Source organism: Gymnoscopelus braueri (genome assembly GCF_963280865.1).
Source record: "Gymnoscopelus braueri genome assembly, chromosome: 16".
Taxonomy (NCBI): Eukaryota; Metazoa; Chordata; class Actinopteri; order Myctophiformes; family Myctophidae; genus Gymnoscopelus; species Gymnoscopelus braueri.
In genome coordinates, this window is record NC_137616.1 from 33458713 (window position 1) to 33479371 (window position 20659).

General features: G+C 41.1%; 1 protein-coding gene across 1 annotated transcript; it reads right to left on the reverse strand.

Moving 5' to 3' along the window:
* Nucleotides 1-10694: 10694 nt before the first annotated feature.
* On the reverse strand, nt 10695-20245 carry LOC308102557 (26S proteasome regulatory subunit 4). Its single transcript, XM_080452324.1, has 11 exons — nt 20207-20245; nt 19367-19420; nt 18824-18920; nt 18508-18632; nt 17374-17559; nt 16769-16897; nt 16558-16654; nt 14309-14498; nt 13274-13425; nt 13033-13187; nt 10695-11061 (listed from the first exon to the last, which is right to left on the reverse strand). Exons 1-11 carry the CDS (start codon nt 20207-20209, stop codon nt 10927-10929), a joined length of 1323 nt encoding a protein of 440 aa, XP_080308450.1. The 5' UTR covers nt 20210-20245; the 3' UTR covers nt 10695-10926.
* Between the last annotated feature and the right edge of the window lie 414 nt (nt 20246-20659).

The following is a 20659-nucleotide window of genomic DNA, read 5'->3' on the forward strand; positions in this document are numbered from 1 at the left end:
GCTGGCACAGACCACTCACTTCCTTATTTCAGTTCAATTCAGTGTTGTGGTTCAAAGCTTCAAGAAGATTCGTCGGTAACAGGACAGTACATCTGGGCACCTCGGTGTTGAATTCATGTCGAAAAATAAAATATTTGGAAAATGTTTTTAAGTAAAGTAATGTAGGCTATACATGATTAGAACATGCTTAAACAGTAGACAATTGAGGTCTAATATTTCTACAATACTGCTACAAATTGCTACAAAACCTGTATATCCAGTCATTTTGGGGCAAAAAAATGAAGTTGAAGGATATTAGGGAAAGGAAATTAAGTATCATAATGATGTACCGTGCATGTTGTTCACATCATATACTTTAGATCATTTTTCAAATATATATATATTTTTTTCATTTTGGACAAAATAGACAATTTTACGTCGAGGTGCCCATATGTCCCCAAGTGCCTACCTATCCTGTATCCAACACTCCCTCCCTCCCTCCCCACGATGGAGTATATTGGAGTATAATACATTAAAGCTACTTGACTTGGCCCGGCACGGTTCTACTACTGCTGCTGCTGCTGCCGGAGACGTGCCAGTCACCATGTTGGATGTGTTCTGAAATGCATGCAGTGCAAATATTGTGCACCCAGAATCATCAGACATAGGCCTACTGTAATAAAGCTGAGAGTGGGTGGGCCTGTTTTGTGCACCATGGCACTGCTAGGGTGCAGACTTTATTACTATTACCACCATGACGGTGCAAATACTGCCCTGCAGGCTGCAACAGCTTGTTTAGCCTATGGACTAAAATAGCCAGTTGAGAGCATTCAGCCTAATTGCCAAACGTCCATAGACTGGACCAGGTCTGATTTTGTGAAGCAGATTAACATGTCAGTTTTATGTGGAGTTTTTTTTTTTATTCCTAAGCCTGCGAGAGCATTGCAAAATTCAGTGTTAAATTATTTAGCTCAAGCCCTTGAAGCCAGGCTGTTTGGGATATTACACTGTACTCAGTTGCTTAGGCAGTATGAACACAAGGGGCCCACATTCATTCATTCATTCATTCATTCATTCATTTTAGTTGTGGTAGGCTACAAGTGGACTGAATAGTTCAATCGTAGCCACTACAACATCCTGTTGGTTGGGTGGACTTATCTGTGTAGCTGTATGAAACAACATGCCTTTTCTATGGGTACATAAAGTAGGCTAGTAAAGTTTACATGCAGCTGTCTTCTCACGCAGTAGGCCTACACATATCCTGAACCCAAACCTGAAAATGGAAGAAATAGAAAAGACCACAACTTTTGAAGGACACACTTAATTCAAGTGTTTATTATTAAGATTCAATCACACCTTGACTTAAAAAAAAAAAAAAAAAACAGCACAAAAAAACTGTGCCGAAATGATCACATATATATTTCAGTTTTTACTGAATACTTTCTCTTACTAACTGCATTTTCTTAATCCTTGAAGTGTGTTTTTTAAGATTCTGCCTTGTTTTTTAACCCTATGTTAACACTTATCCTACCCAAACCCAAAAAGGGAAACACATAATTTCCCTTTTATATTTTTTTAATATTTGGAAGTATACAACATACAAATGAACACAATAGATTACATCTATATTTGTCTTTTTACTAAATACTTGTGTGCGTCAGTTTAAGAGTAGGCTAGGCTTAAGGACAAGGCCACTTTGGTAGAGTTTTGGGTTGTGTAGTTACCTTGCCATGATGTAACTCCAAAGGTGGACAATAAATGAAAATAATTGCTCCATTGATTAGAAATCTAAATATGCTCCCCATTGACTTACATTATACAGTGAAACAGCTCTTAAAGTCACTATTTTAGCATGTAAACGAACGTAAACAAAGTTGATTGAGACAATATAGAGCACCGAACCCAGTACTGTTTTTTTTTAATACAAATGTTAACTTCCTGTTGATTTAGCTATTTTTATAAGGAAGAAACCCGGACTGGATCCGCGGATCGTTTATGTGCTAAAAGAGTGACTTTGAGAGCTGTTTCGTTGTACAATGTAAGTCAACGAGGAGCATATTTTGAATCATCAATTTCTAATCGGTGGAGCAATTATTTTTGATTTCTTGTCCACCTTTGGAGTTACATCATGGCAAGGTAACTACACAACCCAAACCTCTACTAAAGTGGTCTTGCCCTTTAAAACGTTCCTTCCATTTAGGGAACAACAGCACCATCATCATCATCCATAGTCTCTAATGTCATCATAGCCAGTGCAGTGCACGTTTGATTATACCTCAGTAACAAATGACATGACCTGCCTGGTGAAACATGATCAACAACTCTTATTAACTCGTAGTGTGGTGAAGTAAGTATGTACATTTTATTTGTAAATAACACTTCTCACAGAGAGAACTCACAGTGCTATATCAAGTGCTATACAACAGAAATAAAAATTCAAATGATTAAAAACAACAAAAACACACAAAAAAATCTAAGACATTCCACAAGTGGTTCTTAAAAATGTTCACAGGGGCTGCAGCTCTCAAGACCTGTGGAGGGGCATTCCATACATTTTAGTTTTTGACCTTTTTTCGTCCCACGGGGGAATTATTAAAAAATAGAACGCATCACAGTGAGCTTTTAGAGCTGCTATCTTCACTATTATCCCTATTGTATTTACATTTCTGAAAATTCATTTTTTTTTCTTGGAAAGTGTCTACATTTAAATACAGCATTTGATATTAAAAAGAAAATCTACTTTTGAATACTTTCATTTGTAGTTGAGTAATGTTTCACCAGGAGTATCTATACTTTGACTCAAGTACTAGGGTTGAGTACTTTGGTCCACCACTGCTGCCAGTAGAGCCTCATTTTGAAGCATATAGTTATGTCCAATTGTCCAGGACCCTTCACTGACCTGCTACAACAATATTATGTGCCCAGCAGGACCCGTCCATAGTCCAGAGTCTATTGGTCATTCCTCGTACCAGGTTGGGTGGCCATAGTTGAATGGTTAGAGAGCCTGCCTGGGAAGCCTAAGGTTCAAAGTGTCCCTGAGCAAGACACTTAACCCCTCACTGCTCCCCCCTCCACGTTCTCCCACGAGATGAAGAAAGGTTAAAAAAACAAACATAACAGGTATGGAATGCCCTTCCACAGGTCTTGAGAGCTGGAACGAAAAAAGGTCAGCCTCTGTGGAATTTTTTAAGAGCCACTTACAAACATTAATGTTTAAACAAGATTTTTTTGTGGAATGTCTTCGATTTTTTTTTTATTGTTTTGGGTTTTTGTTGTTTAAGCTGGAGAAAACTGAAATTCTTCGCTTACTGAATTAAGATATTTTATAAACATGACTCAAAATCACGGTTATTATACCTTAAATTAATTATTATATTGAAAGCCTGTTTCAAAGCATAGAGTAGGCTAATATATCGTTTCAAAGTAGGCCTAGACTACGGAAAAAAAAGAAAAAGACTGCACCTTTAAAATGGGAGCACCTGTTTGGGAGGCATGCAACTAATGTAACTTTGGTCCAGGAATGATTTTCCACATTGTGTACATTAGTAGCTACTTAAAGGGATACTTCACTTTCACATAAAATAAACATTACAAAAAAATATTTAAAAAAAATGAAAGAAGTTATGGCAAAATAAAGGCCCCCTCACACATTAGTAGGACACTCTAATGTGTGAGGGGGCCATGAATTTTCCATTACTTTTTTCATTTATTTTTAATATATTTTTTAAATGTTTCCCTGACCCGAAAGTGAAGTATCCCTTTAATATGACGCACAATCATGCTCTAAAGCATTGGTTCTCAAAGTGCTGTCCGGTCCGGAGACTCCAAAGGGGTCCTTGGGGGGGTTCCAGAGGGCCCCCAACAAAAGTAGTTAACAATAGTATCACAATCATCTTAACCACTATCCATATGTTGGCTATTAAAAAATAGCAGATCTACAAGCTCAAAGCAAGCTTGTACATCTGCTATTTTAGAAAATATTTGACACAAATCTCCTCTTCTGGGGGTCCCTGGCACAAAACATCTCAGATGTGGGGGGTCCATGGCCATATACATATCAATTTGGGGGTCCTTGACACGAAAAAGGTTTGAGAACCACTGCACTAAAGCATGCATACATACCATAAATTCACCCATTCGACCGGTTGGTGGCGCCAACACGACTTGGTTTGGCCACAACCCGGGGGTACTAGTTAACGGCGGAAGGATACTTTCAGTGTAAGACGCTGCTTGGGTTGACACTGGAGAATGTGCTGTGCTGTTATGTGACGGGCTTTCTGATTGGCCGCTGCAGACCCGCAATATTATACTCCATGTATTGGCAGCAATTATTGGCTACGTGGGACCTGCATTGCACCAGGCAGCGGCACTTGATGGAAATGTAATAAAAATATAAATATAAGAAGCTTAAAAAGCCAAAGCATCTTTCTGCAATTATTGTTTTCCACAATCTTGTTAATTATCGAATAGATTTTAATTAACAGACTAGCGGTTAATCCGATGGTTTTTATTTTTTATTTTTTTATTATTAGCGCTGGGGCATTGCTTGATAGGTTAGGAAATGCGAGTATTGCTATTGGATGATAGGCAACCTAGGCTGATATTCTCCCAGACAGACCTACCTGAAATTTAAGAATGAAGCTAGTTTAGACTTTTGTACTCATTTAATCTACACATAACTGTGATAAAGGATACATGAGCTTCTATATTGAGGTTAAACTGAAACAAGCATAAGTTAGTAGGACATAATATATGCAATAGCCAGCCTATAGGCTACACAACACAGTAATAAAACTCAATGTTTACAAAGACAGCGCAAAAAGTGGTAAAGCTGGTGCTATAGTGTTATGGTCGTAAATAATAAACATGTGTTTTACACTAGTCCCAAAGCCTGGTGGATGGAGGGTGCAATGTGTCTAACAACAGCACCACCCAATGGACAGTGTTTAGAATTGCACGGTAGCCTTCTTATCAGTGGTGGAAAAAGTACTCAAATGTTTTACTAAAAGTAAAAGTATCAATACTGCAATATAGAAATACTCTGTTACAAGTAAAAGTCCGGAATTAAAAAAAAAATGTACTTGAGTAAAAGTACAAAAGTATTGGTATCAAAATGTACTTAAAGAACCAAAAGTAGAACGTACTCATTATGCAGAATGTCCCATTTCAACTTTTCAAAAGTATAATAATCTTTTGAAAATAGCAGATCTACAAGCTCACAATGCATCACGATGTGACGCATTGTGAGCTTGTAGATCGGCTATTTTAAAATCGCCAAAATGTATATAGGGCTGAAGTGATTAATGTATGTTTTGTAATAATAATCAAAATCTACAAAGTAACTATAGTAACTAAAGTTTTCAAATAATTATAGTGGAGTAAAAGCATGATATTTGTCTCTGAGATGTAGTGGAGTAGAAGTAAAAGTATAGGAAATTGGAAATACTCAAAAAATACCTCAAAACTGTACTTAAGTAAATGTGCTTAGTTAGAACACATGATGACATGACACATCTGTGTTCCAAAGAAAGCACTGCTGGGTTTGTGTAGCTATCAAAATAAGTCAAGTCAAGTCAAGTCACCTTTATTTGTATAGCACATTTAAAACATTTAAAAACAACAGAAGTTGACCAAGTCAACTTCCATCCATCCAGTACTTTCCATTCATGATAGCATTATAACAACCTCATAAAATACAACATAGTAAAAGAAACTTAAAAGCAATACCTCATACACATACAGCATAATTAAAAGAACATAAAAGCAATACAAAAAATACATTCAATGATTTAAACCTGTCAGTGGTGGAGCTGGACTTAATGTGCAGTGGAAGATTGTTCCTGTGTGTGGGGGCAATAACAGAAAAGGCCCGGTCACCTTTAGTTTTAATGCTTGTTGGGGGAATGGCAAGGAGCATTTGGTAAGATGACCTAAGTACCCTGGGTGCAGAAACCAGATCTGAAATGAATGTACTGTGGCGCGAGGCCATTTAAGGCTTTAAAAACAAAAAGTAAAATTTTAAAATCAATACGATGTTTCACTGGTAGCCAGTGCAGTTTGTATCTTTTTCCAGGACATTTATTGGGTGCTTTCCCCACCTGTCAACACCTTACACCAGACCCAGTGACACTGTAGAGCTGTCATCTCTCTAATGTAGTTTGAGATCTAGTGCGGTTCCAGTGGGTCCCCAGAATTATTTTTTAATATGGCATCAAAGTCTGTTTAACCACTTTAACACTATACTATTTGAAAATAGCCGATCTACTAGTTTTGCATTGCAACACCTTGTGAACTTAAAAATGGAAAAAGTTGGAATGTTTTTGAAACATTTTTACAAAACAAATCTTGTATGGGGGTCCCTGGCACAAAATAATTTCAGATGCAGGTCCTAGGCCCAGTACACATTCGATTTGGGATCCTTGACATGATTTTTTTTTGTTGCTCTGCTGAGGGATAATAATGATAGTTATTAAGGGAAGGGAGAGCAGCACTTGTGCATTCTCCCTGCACATATTTTCCAGGCAAGCCTAAATTGGCACGCCTCATCTGATCACAAGCACAGTCTTTGGTATAGGCTGTACAGCTACCTATTTAAAAGATAGCTTTATACTGAATTGATAAAGTGGTCAATTATACTCCATTGTACTATGCTACAGAGTACAAATGAGACATTACTTCCTGAAACAGCTGTAAACATGCTCTTGTCTAAACTAAAGCATATTCTAGAATGCTTATAAAAAAAGGTCTGTTAAAATGTAAGCACCAATCACAGTTTTTTCTTTCATCAGTTGAAAGGATATACTTATATACTAGTAGTAGATCATTTCCCTTTAAAAACTATTTAAATTAAAAAAGTTTAGCCGTAATAGGCCTATACTTATAACTTATAAGTATGCCTTTTGTGGTGTCCTTTTGTTTATGTTTAAAAATTTTGTCTTTGATAGCTAATTGCCATAGCCGTCAACATTGTATTATACCCTGAAATAGTCATGGAGTTGCAAGTCAATATTAATTGCTGTTTATCTGAAAAACAGGGAAGTTAGTTGCAAAAATATGATTTCATTACATTATTAATCATTTTAAATTTAACTAGTACATGGCTTATATCTTGCATAATTTAGAAGGTAATGCTGCACTTTACTCTCTTAAGAGGAATATGATCCAATGAAGCAAAATCTGTCCACATCACCATGAATGAATAATAATGTGAATGTGACATTTCAGAGAATGCCAAAAAACACGGTCACCACAGCCTTATCATCCCCCCATCAGTAACTCTGCTCTTGCGGGGGAGGTTTGCAAAATACCCAACCAAGATCTGCCTTGAGCTGACAGGGCAAATGCCTCATTATACACACACACACACATGCACATACACACGCACGCACGCACGCACGCACGCACGCACGCACGCACGCACGCACGCATGCACCCATGCACGCACTGCACACACGCATGCAGCACACACACTCCCCTTCTCATCCACCCAGCATCTGTGGTTCAACACGCCACGCTTGATTTGAAAGTGTAGTCTTTTCCCCCCTTTTTTCTACTATTTGCTGAATGTGCTGCGATGTGCGAACTGTGGCTGAAATGCGTGACTGATTTAATAAGGGTAGTGAGAGAGAGAGAGAGAGAGAGAGACAGAGAGAGAGAGAGAGAGAGAGAGAGAGAGAGAGAGAGAGAGAGAGAGAGAGAGAGAGAGAGAGAGAGAGAGAGAGAGAGTTAGTGAAGAGGGGGCTGCAGCCGCAGTGTTCCCACTCAAGCCCGAGCGGACCCCTGAGATGTAAATCAGTGGTTCTCAAAGCGGGGTCTGGGGACCCCGCTTTGAGAATGAGAGTGAGGCCGAGAGTGATGCCGTAATAACACATTTTGCTGGGGACCCCCTGGAACCCTCCTCAAGGACCCCCAGCAAAATGCGTTATTACGGCATCACAATCATTTTAACCATTTTTATCCATTTATACATTGGCAATTCAGAAATAGCAGATGTACAAGCTCACAGCTTGTACATCTTCTATTAGAAATCTTCTCTTCTGATTGTCCCCGGCACTAAACATTTTCTGATGGGGGTCTGCGGGCCAAATATATATCTATTTGAGGGTCCTTGACATGAGAAGGGTTGAGAACCACTGATGTCAAACGCCTCGCTTTGCAAGGCGTTGTTAGCTTTAACACAGCTTAACAGCTTTAACAGCTTGTAGATCTGCTATTTTCACAATATTTATCTGTGGAACCGAGTCAAACAAAATTGAATGCCTTAACTCCTACTCCAAGCGCTGATCAAGTTATCAGGGCCGGGGGTCCCCAGTTCAAATATATTATTGTACATTATTTTGGGGGGGTCACTGCCTGAAAAGGTTGAGAACCACTGGCATGACTTACAGAGAAGTTGTCCCGACCCAACTCCACCTCCAGAGGTGAGACGAGGAAAGATGTTTTAAATAATGCCCAATATCTCGAGCAGTGCCTCGTAGTCTCTGAACAGCTTTCTCTCGACTCATCCGAGTCGAGAGGGACTCAGGCTTCTTTAAAGGTTTAGGTTTCGTTTCACGAACCCCTGAAACAATTAATAGCCGGCCTTCTTTTTTTTGCCTCTGAAAAGCCTTGGATGCCAAGGCAAATGTTTTAATATCAGTGCAGTTCTGAGGGAAAACTCACTGAGACATGGTCAGCATGTTGACAAGTTTGTTTTCTACTTCAGTGGGCATGATAGGGCTTTCTGCCAGACGCATGGGAGAATCCACTGATGAATCCTTTCACCTGACTCTGCAGTCCCTTTGGGGACATTCTAATCTCTGGCAAAAAAAAACCTATACTTAGCCTACCTCCTTTTTTAATCAATTTCCCCTTTCATCCTCTTCTCACTCCACATATCGTGTCACATTCCTTTTCTTCGTCCCCGACTTTGTCCATCCATCTTCCTTCACCTTGACTCTCCTTGAGCCATTATGTATCAGAAGTCTAGTTTTACCAATGTGGAAAATCTATGTGTAATGTAGAAATGGGGTGACAGTTTAGTTGATTTGTTTTATATAATAAAGCATACAATAAAACCTTATTTGTTTTTCAGCCAGTGCTTAAACCAAGTGTGATATAACTATGAGAGTGACGACACTAGCGTAGACTCCCATTGTAAGAATGGAATGAGGAAGTTCCAATGTTTGGAATTACAGGAGGCAACATCCCGCTTTGCGACGAGATCAAAGCGTGGCGCAACTCTCTCTCTCTATGGGTCTGGTTAATCCACCTAATTTCAATTCCATTAAGACTTATCATTGAGAAATAGACTGTTTCGTCACTGAATTTACAGTGTGTTTGTACTGTACGGACTTCCTGAAAAGACAAACCAGGCCAGGTTAGTGGCAAGAAGTGTATCAATTCAAGATCATTTTTGGCAATTGGCTGTTGATAAATCAGATCATTACAATGAGATGCCCTACAGTACCTGAAACTGTTAATACAATACAATGAACTAGCGGTCTTCCATTGAGAAATTTCAACCAGGGTGTCGGATAGGACACCTACTGGTTGGCAATGGCACAGTGAAGCTTGGTGCCATCTAAAATCTTTAGACAGAGATGTGCTTTACGGTTACATTCTGGCAAGAAGACAATTTATTATAGGACTGTAATGTCTAGTGTATGTCTAGTGTAGTGTATAGCGGCCATCCAATGTTGACATTTAGGCTACACTGCTGGATTGCTGGTAACACTGGATTCATTAGAAATGGCAACGTCCAAGGATTGACACTAGATGCGCCGTCATCTTTATTGTAGTTTGCAATTTACTTGCTGAGTAGGAGACAATGTACAGAACACTTATGTATAATGGCTTTGAAACACTGGGCCATCAAAATATAAAAGGTTCTCTTTAACAACAAAAACTGAAATCAGAAGTAGAGGCCATTCTCAGCAGACTTTTTTGTACCCAAAAAAAGCCTACAAATTTTCACATTTTAGACAAATTTACTTTTAGACTTTACTTACAGTGGAAATAACTAAGCAATTGCAGCATTGCACAGGCACAATGCAGGCCATGGAAACTAAATCTGTGCAAGATGCTGCAATAAGGGTAGTTTTCTCCCATCCTGTAACCTTCTCCCACATTTAATTATGTGCATCTGTGCCGTCAAGTGTGTGGAATATTCTGGCAATTAGCGGAGAGCAGTTCTTTTAAAGGAAAAAAAGGGAGTGAGGAATGCATTTCAGAATGAGGGAGGACAGGCAGTCCCCTCAGGCCTTTTCTGTTATCTCACAGATGGTTTGCCATGAGAACAGGTACTTCACACAGTGTGTATGAAGGAAGTAGTGGAAAACAGAGATGAAACATGTAATGGTAAAGGGGGAGACCACTTGTCTTCATTATACCAAGTCGTGCCGCAGTTAGTGACAGCCTTGTGAATGGACCCAATTGCATACTTATATTTCACGATTATCCACAAATAACTGGAGTTATGCAGCAATCGAATGACGGGAAGAGACAGGAGCATGCGAATGTTCTCAGGGTCCTATGTTTCCAGGGTCATATGTAGAGTTTGAAGCCATGTTGGACAGGATAGGTTATCACGTGAAGCAAAATGAGCGCTCACTCTATGCTCTGTCCTGGGGAACACAGGACCCTGGGAACATAGGTACGCTTCCGCAGACGCATGTTGCTTCCTCTCAAACAAGACGGGAGGACAATGTACCACTACCAAGTCAAAGAACCAGCCGTCACTTCCATAAGTTTATTTATTCTCATACTGTGGATATTGGTATAAGCCAGAACATGACATGCACAAAAAAAACAAATATCAAAAACTCTCTCGGGAGGAGACAGACAATACAACGACTGACTCCTCTTGTTACTCTCTCTCTCTCTCTTTCACACGGCGATGGGCGGGTGCCATGAGGGAGGGTGGCCGGGGGCGTGAAAGCAAAAAGAGGGTGAAATGGTGGTGAAAGGTTAGAGGTACAGTCCCTCTGGTGTGCCCTCCTGTTTCTTGTAAAGGACGTTCTCTTTTGACTTCTTGAAGTCCTCGTTGGTGACCTTCATTCGGCGCTCTCGCAGTGCCATCAGGCCCGCCTCCGTGCAGATGGCCTAGAAGATGGGACGAGAGGAGGACAGACGGAAAACCATGAGAGATATTGTTGTTGTCGGACAGAAACCTCCCATCTCCATACCTGAAGCCGATTCTACATGTCTCCTAAATCCCAACAGTTTTCTGAAAAACGTATGTTTCTATATCAGTGGTGCTCAATCTTTTTCATGTCAAGGACCCCCAAAATTATATGTATTTGGCCGCGGACCCCCATCAAAATATTTTGTTCCAGGAACCCCCCAGAAGCAAAGATGTGAGTTAAAAATGTTCACTTTAAAAATATATACATTCAAAGATTTGCACACATTTTCAAAAATAGCAGATCTACAAGCTCGTAGCGAGGCACTCGGTGCCGCGCTATGAGCTTGTAGATCTGCTATTTTTGAATAGCCCAAAGTGTAAAATAATGCTTTTTAGCTCAAATCTAGAAATGACACAGTTCCAGGTCTTAATGGGTTAACTTTGTGTTTTTTCGTAAATTTACACCCTACTTGATGACTACAGCGTCACACAAAAGCATCAAAAGTAGCAGATCCTCATGCTCGAAACGCGTCTCGAAGCGACGCATTTTGAGCTTGTTGATATGCTACTTTTGCTATTTCTGAATTTGAATCCTGAAAATATGAGGTTTCCTCCCAACTAAGATGATATTCAGGAATAACTGCCCACGCAAAGCAAAATTATACTTCTTAATACTGGCAGCCTCTAATGACGTTCTTCCCCCTTCCTTTGCGATTTAATTTGGTCCAACATTTTGTCTCCATTCCCTGCAAAGTCCCTTTCGGTAAAACGGAGGCAGTCGAATATGCCAAGAGAAAATTGCTTGTGTGAACTACAAAGTGGTTGCTACCGATTTGACACACTGATCTTTTCATTTTTTGGCAGAGAGAAAGCTGTTTAGTGACCAACGATAAAAGAGCCCCCATTATTTTTCAATTTAAACTAATACGAGTGCCATTTACTGTAAGTGGGCCACACAGGTGCACACGATGCTGCTAAATGTATATTCAAAGTGCCATTGTGAAAGACCCCACAAGAGGGCAGCAGAGTAAAGCAAAGTGGGGTTCCACAATGTTGGCCTGTTGTACACAACACAACAAATGACCTCCGCACTAGGATACCTTAAGACGGGGGTTCTCAAAGTGGGGTCCGGGGACCCCCAGGGGTCCTCGAGGGGGTTCCCAGCAAAATGTGTTAATACAGCATCCCAATCATTTTAACCCCTTTATCCATGTATATGTTGGCTATTCAGAAAAGCAGTAGTTCACGGCTCGTCACTTCTGCAATTTTTGAAAACTTTTGAAAAATCTTGAAAGTGTTTGAATAACAACATTTTTTAACACACATTTGCTTTTCTGGGGGTCCCTGACACAAAACATTTTCACATGGGGGTCCGTGGCCAATTATATATCAATTTGGGGGTCCCTGGCGCGAAAAAGTTTGAGAAACACTGCCTTAAGAAACCGCGAACCTGGTGCTTCTCATCAGGACATGCTGGAAATAATTATTACAAGTTAAATCCGTTCAATGTGGCTTGGCCAAGAGCTAATTGAACTCAACTAATCCATACATGGCAACAAAATTAGCAAATTAAAAAAGGCAAACAGAATCCAGCCTAGATTGTCCAAAAAAAAATTGTCCAACTCCAAATGCCATTGCAGCTAAGGAGGAGCGGCTTAGAAAGGGTACAGAGTAATGGAGCAATTTTCTAAAAAACACTCATACATGGGAAGCATAAAAGGAAGATATCTTCTACTAAATGCAGCTCGTCTTTTACATGCAGCCCGTGTCTTTGTCAAGTAAATAATGTCACTAGCAATTTCTGCTCTAAAAATCTATTTGGCTCCAAGAGCCACCAAGCAAAAATAAGTCAGCTTGCTGCAGTGATATGAAGCTCTGAATCATGCAAAGTAATGTGTTCTAAGACTCTATTTCGCGACACGCATGCTCTCCCTCCTGTAGTCCCATACCTTAATGTCTGCTCCTGATAGGTCGTCCTTGGCCAGGATGAGGTCATCAAGGGTGACGTCAGCAGCCACCGTCATGCGGCTGGTGTGTATATTGAAAATCCTCCTCTTGGTCTTCTCATCTGGCAGGGGGAACTCAATCTTACGGTCGATTCTCCCTGTAGGATGACAGGTTCAGTCAGTGCATGAGATGACAAACGAGCAATGGAGCAATGAGTATCAAAGCGAGGTCATGAAATCGTACCTGGTCTGATGAGGGCCGGGTCCAGGGTCTCTATCCGGTTAGTGGCCATGATGACCTTGACGTCTCCCCGTGAGTCAAAGCCGTCCAGCTGATTGAGCAGCTCCAGCATGGTCCTCTGGATCTCTCTCTCACCACCAGAATTGGAGTCATACCTACAGCAGACACACGGGGACAGAAGAAAATCAGCCTGGCCTCCACACAGCCCAACATATCTTACCTAGGCCTCTCCAATGTGAAGACCGCACACAGAGCCGCACCCATTACATTTTTTATATTATTTTTTATTATAAGTACATTGTTAAATAGTGTTTTTGTGTTTGTTGCTGCTCACACGGGTAGTTGACAAAAATAGCTTTTGATTCTGTGCTCTAAACCATTATTAGTTGCCCCTGGCAACTGCCCAGTCTCTTCCTTGCCTCTGCAGAGTGGCCCTCGAAATGAAGGGCACCCAAACTTGAGTAAAGTGAAGTAGGCTAAGAGGACATGCCAGAATTAGACTCCTGAACTGGACATGTTCCGTCGTTATTAGCTGGGTTTGCATTTGGCCATCTTGTGCGACATGGAGAAAAGGTAAAATCATGATTACCAATATACCGACATCGTCCGACTGTGCGAGTGGAATCGAATCTACCCGTCACATGCAATGCTTATTCTGGGAGCAATGTTTTACCTTGAGAAAACAAAACAAAAAAAAGGACCCGGTCTCGTCCAGGCAGAATAAGATGTTATGGGTTTGCAATTCCTTATTAAATTGTCTGCACATAAATAAGCAGACAGTGATCAATTCCTGTAATTTGATACATGACACCGGTAAAGTTGTGGCAGTAATTCTTCTGGTAAAAGTAACTAAAACAATGAACTTCCGTGTATTTGTATGTGTTGGTAGCTGTTATACACACACACATATATGACACTACCAACACAAGGCCTTGAAAATGCATCTGCTATCTCACAATTCTCAACACCAAGCCATCTCCTCGGGACCACTTATTACATTAGCACCTTGCTCTGATGTTGACACACACACACACACACCTTTTAGTCCCGATGGCGTCTATCTCATCAATGAAGACAATAGAAGGGGCATGTTCCTCTGCCACCCTGAACAACTCTCGCACCAACTTGGGTCCATCTCCGAGGTATTTCTGGATCAGTTCTGAGCCCACCACCCGCAGGAAGGTGGCTGATGTCTGGTTGGCTACTGCCTTGGCTAGCAGGGTCTTACCTGGAACAAGGGCAGCAAACAACAATCATCATCAGTAACAACAGCTAGTATTCCACTACTTTTCTTTTTTTTTCTCTTACATTTTTTATCCCACGATTTTGTAACCCTTTTCCACCCGGTGCCAATTATGAAAGTGATCCTGGGCGCTACACTCCCCCCACCAGCCTAGGGAGCCCAGGGCCGAGCTCATGATTCCTTCAATGCATGAGAGCCAACTGACCTTCCCGTCACCCGACAGGGGGGAGTTTACCCGGTAGGACGCAGCGCGTGGAAGGAACACGTTATTCCAACCAGTTCCCTTCCATCAGGCACCCCGGCTGTCATGGGGGAGACGGTATAGCGACCAGGATTACTACATGTTTTTGTGAGGGTATTAACTACCCTAGGAGACACGGGGAGAACATGCAAACTCCACACACTACTTCCACTACTTTTCAAGAGGTACATCTCTTGAAAAGAAATGTACGTCTGGTGGTGTGGCACAGCACGTGTGTGTGTGTCTGTCTGTCCGTCTGTCTGTCTGGAAGTGTACCACATAGGCACAGACCTAACTGTGACCCCATGTGTTTGATCTATCTCTACACCCACAGCATCACAGAGTGCTCTTATGTACTTATATTGCATTATATTCTTGTATGTAGAGACTGCAACCGTTTTGTGGAAAGTTCTGCTTTCCCCTTGTATAGTGCCCTTCAAAAAGGTCCCTCATGAATGGATGGAATTTACCAATGCAGTGTAACCCGCATTGCTATTGGCTACACCTCCATCTGAACGGATGTTTATAGTGACAGGAAGCACTGGAGAATTAAAAGGTTAGACTAGGTACAATTCCTGTACTACATATTCATAAAAACAGCACATATCCTTTTCAATCCCTTACACACATTACCCCAGAGATTTGGGAGGCTGACCAGAGATGGTTACTGATACAGCTTATCAATAATCAGTTATTACTACAGGTTACACACACACTGCATTGGCCTTGAGTAGACCATTCTTTTTGTGGAGCTTAGTATGTGTAAGCCTTGCGTTACAAATCAGAATCTAATCAGTTTAAACTTTGACATGGACCCATTGGTCCCGTCATCCCAATGAATACAAATAAGCTATCAAATTAGCCGAATGAACACCTTCTGTTACACCTCCATGGAAACAATCACAGATGATAGCTGGTCCACCACCACCAGTGTCAAGGCTCAAAATGGTGACCGGATTTTGACGGAGCACAGAGAGGATGTTCAAAAAGGTCAGAGTGACTTCAAGCCGCCCAGACACGCAGTAAAATCCTCAACAATGCAACAGGAGTGCATGATGGATTTCCACCGTCTCATCAGATCCCACATGTAATTCTGAACCGATTGCTGTCATTGAAATGTCTCTGTCATCCGCCAAGTCTGGTTGTTAATGCCTTGTGTCAGTTATATTTATATCATAGTCAATCAAAGGCTATGATTTGAAATGGAAGTGTCAGGTTTTCCCTGCCCCACACACACTCGCTTTGCGCATCCTTTTAGGGGGGGAAAGAGAGGGAGGAAGAGAGAGAGAGAGAGAAAGAGGACTGGGCGATTAGCCCGCAGGTTTTATTATCGTCAGTCTTATTAAAAAGACAAGGACTACGTAAAAAACAAACTTGGATAGTATGTTTTGCATCGTCGTTGGTGTCCATGGTGCAAATTGCACTGACATAAAGGGTTCACGGGGTACTCAAGTTTCTAGTCTCTAAACTCATCATAGGGGATGCATTTGTGTCAAAAAACGGGTTTCGGACACAGGCCTCCAAATGGCAGCAAAATGTACACCTTTTATTTGGAGCGGAGCAGAGCGTGGATTGGAGCGTGGGCAAAACAAGGTGAGCGATGGAGCGGTTTGTAGCGGAGCGGAAGGGAATCTCTTTGAGGGGGGAGCGGAGCATGAAAACAGCCTTGTGAGCACGGAGCAGCATCTGGCCCACACACTCACCCCAGGGGGGTGTTCCACATCTATTTGCGGGGTTTCCTATACCCAATGAATGGAATCATTGCATGCACATGTGAAAATCGGCTGTATTCATAGCACTCACCTGTGCCAGGTGGACCATATAGGATGACACCTTTTGGTGGCTTAATGCCCATCTCCTCATAATATTCTGGATGTGTAAGGGGCAGCTCCACAGACTCCTACCAACACAACAGAAAACACAACAGTCACATTAGTTCATTTTTGTCTGGGCGGAGCCAGCCAGGTGTTTGTATGTTCAGGCTGGAATGAAGCGTGCGTGTCAGTGTGTGTACCTTGATCTCCTGGATCTGAGCATCAAGCCCTCCGATGTCGGCATAGGTTTCTTGGGGGGCCTTCTCAACTTTCATCACTGTCACCAGGGGGTCTGTATCATCCATCAGCACCCCGATCACAGCATGTACCTACGGGGGGGGGGGGGGGGGTGACACGTGTATCAACATTTTTGATTAAAAAAAAAGAATACAGAAATGAAATATGCATGAATGCAATCATGGATATTTGAAAACGAAACCACCGAAGAGATAAATGAGACCTACGGCTTAATACATTAAAAAGAAAGTGAAAATAGCAGGTCTACAAGCTCAAAACTTGTCACGGTGCGATGCGGTTTGTACACCACCACTGTATAACAAAGAATAATACAGGGTTAAGTGGTTAATAAGACTAATCGATGTGGTCGATTATTATAAAAAGATCTATTCGTTTTTTTTCGTGTAGATTAGTTGAAAAAAAAAATGCAAAATAATTATCAAAAGAAAAACGTGCTTCTCAAATATTCAATTCACCCACATGAGCAAGATTAAGTCGGTTATTGGTTCTCTAAAATGTGTGTTTCAATTTGGCTTAACTGTCCAGCCAGACCCATGTGTCCTGTTACCTTGTGGTTGAGCAGTACAGAGCAGCCAGGCTCCAACAGGTCCTTATCCACGAAGGACAGGATGCTGACGTAGTGCTCCGAGCCCACAGATGTAGACACTATAGCGTGGTTGTCGTCAATGATTTCCTCCAGGGTGCCCACCGACATGGGGGTTCCCCGCAGGTCATCAACCTTGGACCTCTCCTCCTGAGTGAGAGAAAAAAACAAAATGGATCATATTAGAATAGATGAGGGACCATTTCAAGACATTTTCTTTTCCTAATTCAGGTGAAACCGCAACAAATCTTTGAATTGAACAAGGGGGCCAAAATCTGTGTAATTCTTTGAGCAGGCTGAATCTGTGACACTTCTCGCAAGTTAACAGCCTCTTATTCCATGTAAAACGGAGCCTTCCGACGAGTCTGAAGTAGGCTGGCAGAGAGAAAGCTCTCGACACACACTGAACACAATGGGAAGTGTTATGTCAGATTTTCACTTCCTCACAATTCCCAAAGTGGGTCACAGGGACCCGCAGGGGTCCTTGAGGGGGTTCTAGGGGATCCCCAGCTAAATTATTGATAGTTAATAAGAGGAACCAAATGGACCCTTACAGGTCTGTAACTCAGAGAAGGTAAAATGTGACCTATAAATTAAATTGCTTTTGTCTCTAGATAAATATTTGTGTGTATGTGACTATGCAGAATACTTTTCTCTTTTGAATTCCAGACTATGCAGAATACTTTTCTCTTTTGAATTTCACCTTTATCAGACCACGTCACCCTGACATCATACACAGGCAGGCAGGTTTGCGAAAAGAACCCAACCACTCATAAGACACAGTGGAAAGGCCATGTGTAAAAATGCATTCCATCAAACTTTCAGCTGCACTTTGCCTCCAGGGTGCATAGGAAGAAGGCCTAGAACGTGTACTGTGCCTTCTCCTACTTTCATTAACATATACTCCTGGGTTTCTTTGGCACCTGCAGTCTTGCTTGGGTGCTCCTGAACGAAAACGATCCCTCTTAAAAACAGAAAAATAGCAACCTGTACGTACGTGTGCACGCAGTCTCAATGTTTGCATACAAATCTGTGATAGCGGCAATAACTAATAAAAACGGAGCGGAAAAACTAAACGGCAGTGCTGAGGAGTCTGACCTCCTGTTTCTCCTCCAGGGGTTTCATCTGCTCCTGGTTCCTGATGAACTCCTCCTCCATCAACAGGTAGTCCTTGATGCGCTCCTGCTTCAGAAGCTTCAGACGGCACTGGGTGTGAGGCGTGACTGAAGGACACACACACAGACAACTCGTTGTGACACGTTGTGAGCTTGTGGATCTGCTTTTTTACATATTTTAAACTTTTCACCTGTAATGACATGCTCAAAATAGGGATCGATTATTAATTGATTATTTAATTAATTTGATTAACTGTTGCACCCCTAAACTTATGAATGCATCCTCTTCAGTACCATACCTAATGGAAGCTTGCTGGCAGCGTCTGGTCCCTTGGACTTCTTCTTCCTCTTGCCAACTCTGGTAGGAATGGGAGGTTCATACTTCTTTTTCTTGTCCTATCGAGGTGAAGACATGGGTCAGAATAGGTAAAAAATATGGATAATAATAAATAACTGTAAATAATTCAATTTAATTGCAAAGTGTTTTCCACTCATTTCCTTACTATCACCTCAATATATGAACTAGCCAGGCATTTCAAAAAGTCATGCTGTTCATCGTGAGCTTGTAAATTTGCCATTTCTGACGAACGTTTGTCCCAGAATAGGGACGCTAGGGTTCATGTGGTCAACTCAACTCTTGTAGAAAAACACATCTACACACTTTCTTACAAAGCTCCTTTAATTAACAAAGGCATTCTGATGTGATCCAAAGGTTTGTAATGGTAGTTACGGTGATTACATGGTGACAATAACAGTCCAGAAGTCATACAGTACAAGATCCAGCTGTTTTCCTCACCAAAACAAGCTATGACCTAAGCTAACAGAAGCTGTGTCATTCTCACCTTGTCATCCTTCTTGCCACCTCCTGGACCGTGACCTCCACTCTGACTTTGACCCTGAGAAACATACATTAGACATCATTAGACATATGAAGTACCAACTCATAAATGTCAATATTTAAAGAGCCCATTATGTTTTGATAGCTGTCATGCTAACAACTGCCAAGCTAACTGAGATAATGTAGTTTCATAACCAGTGGTGTAAAGTAACTAAATCAATTAATTAAGTACTGTACTTTGAGTATTTCCAATTTCCAATACTTTTACTTCTACTCCACTACATCGCGGATCCAAATATTGTACTTGCACTACATTTATCTGAAAACTTTAGCTAACAGTTACTTCGTAGATTTTGATTATTATTACAAAACTTACATTAACCACTTCAGCCCTATATACATTTCGGCCATTTGAAAATATTTTCAATATGTGCCCATTATGTTTTGATTGCTGTCATGCGAACAACTGCCAAGCCAACTGAGATGTAGTTTCATAATAACATACTTAATAACGAACATAACGGATCACAGCTTCCAGTGAACGTCATACATGTGATCAGATCAAAGGGATCTGAATCATTTGGTTCATATTAGCAGCAGGAGGTTCTTTCAAACGGACAGAGTCATGATTGCTGTTAGCAACGAGCTAACGTCAGTTAGCAAGCTCGGAAAGACTTGTTATTCTGTAGTTAATTCTCGTCCTGAGACATTAACAGCCCCCTGAAGCGATTCAACAACACTCAATGCGTCGTTGTAAAGCACAGGGTGCGATGTAAATGCGGTAATATTCGTATTATTTTCCTATTCATTAATGAGCCATAAGGAAAAATGCTTGCTCACTTACCATTGTTGGCTTGTCGCTCTAGAATGACGTCAGAGAAAGTACGGGACGCTCTGTAGGACAAACTGCACAGCCTAATCATTTCATAAATTCCAAAATTGACTCTTCTAATTCAGTGGTTCTCAAAGTGGGGTCCTGCAAAATGTGTTAATATAGTCACAATACTTTTAACCTTTTTTTACTATTCAAAAATAGCAGATATACAAGCTCATAGCACTTTGTAGATCTGCTATTTTTGAAAAATCGTGGAAATTTGTGCAAACCTTTGAATATATATATATATATTTAAGCAAACATTTGTAAATCAAATCTTTGCTTCTGGGGGTCCCTGGAACAAAATATTTGAGATGGGGGTCCACGGCCAAATACACATCATTTTGGGGGTCCTTGACATGAAAACGTTTGAGAACCACTGTTCTAATTGTCAGCATGTTTTATTTGGACTTAAAAAAAAAT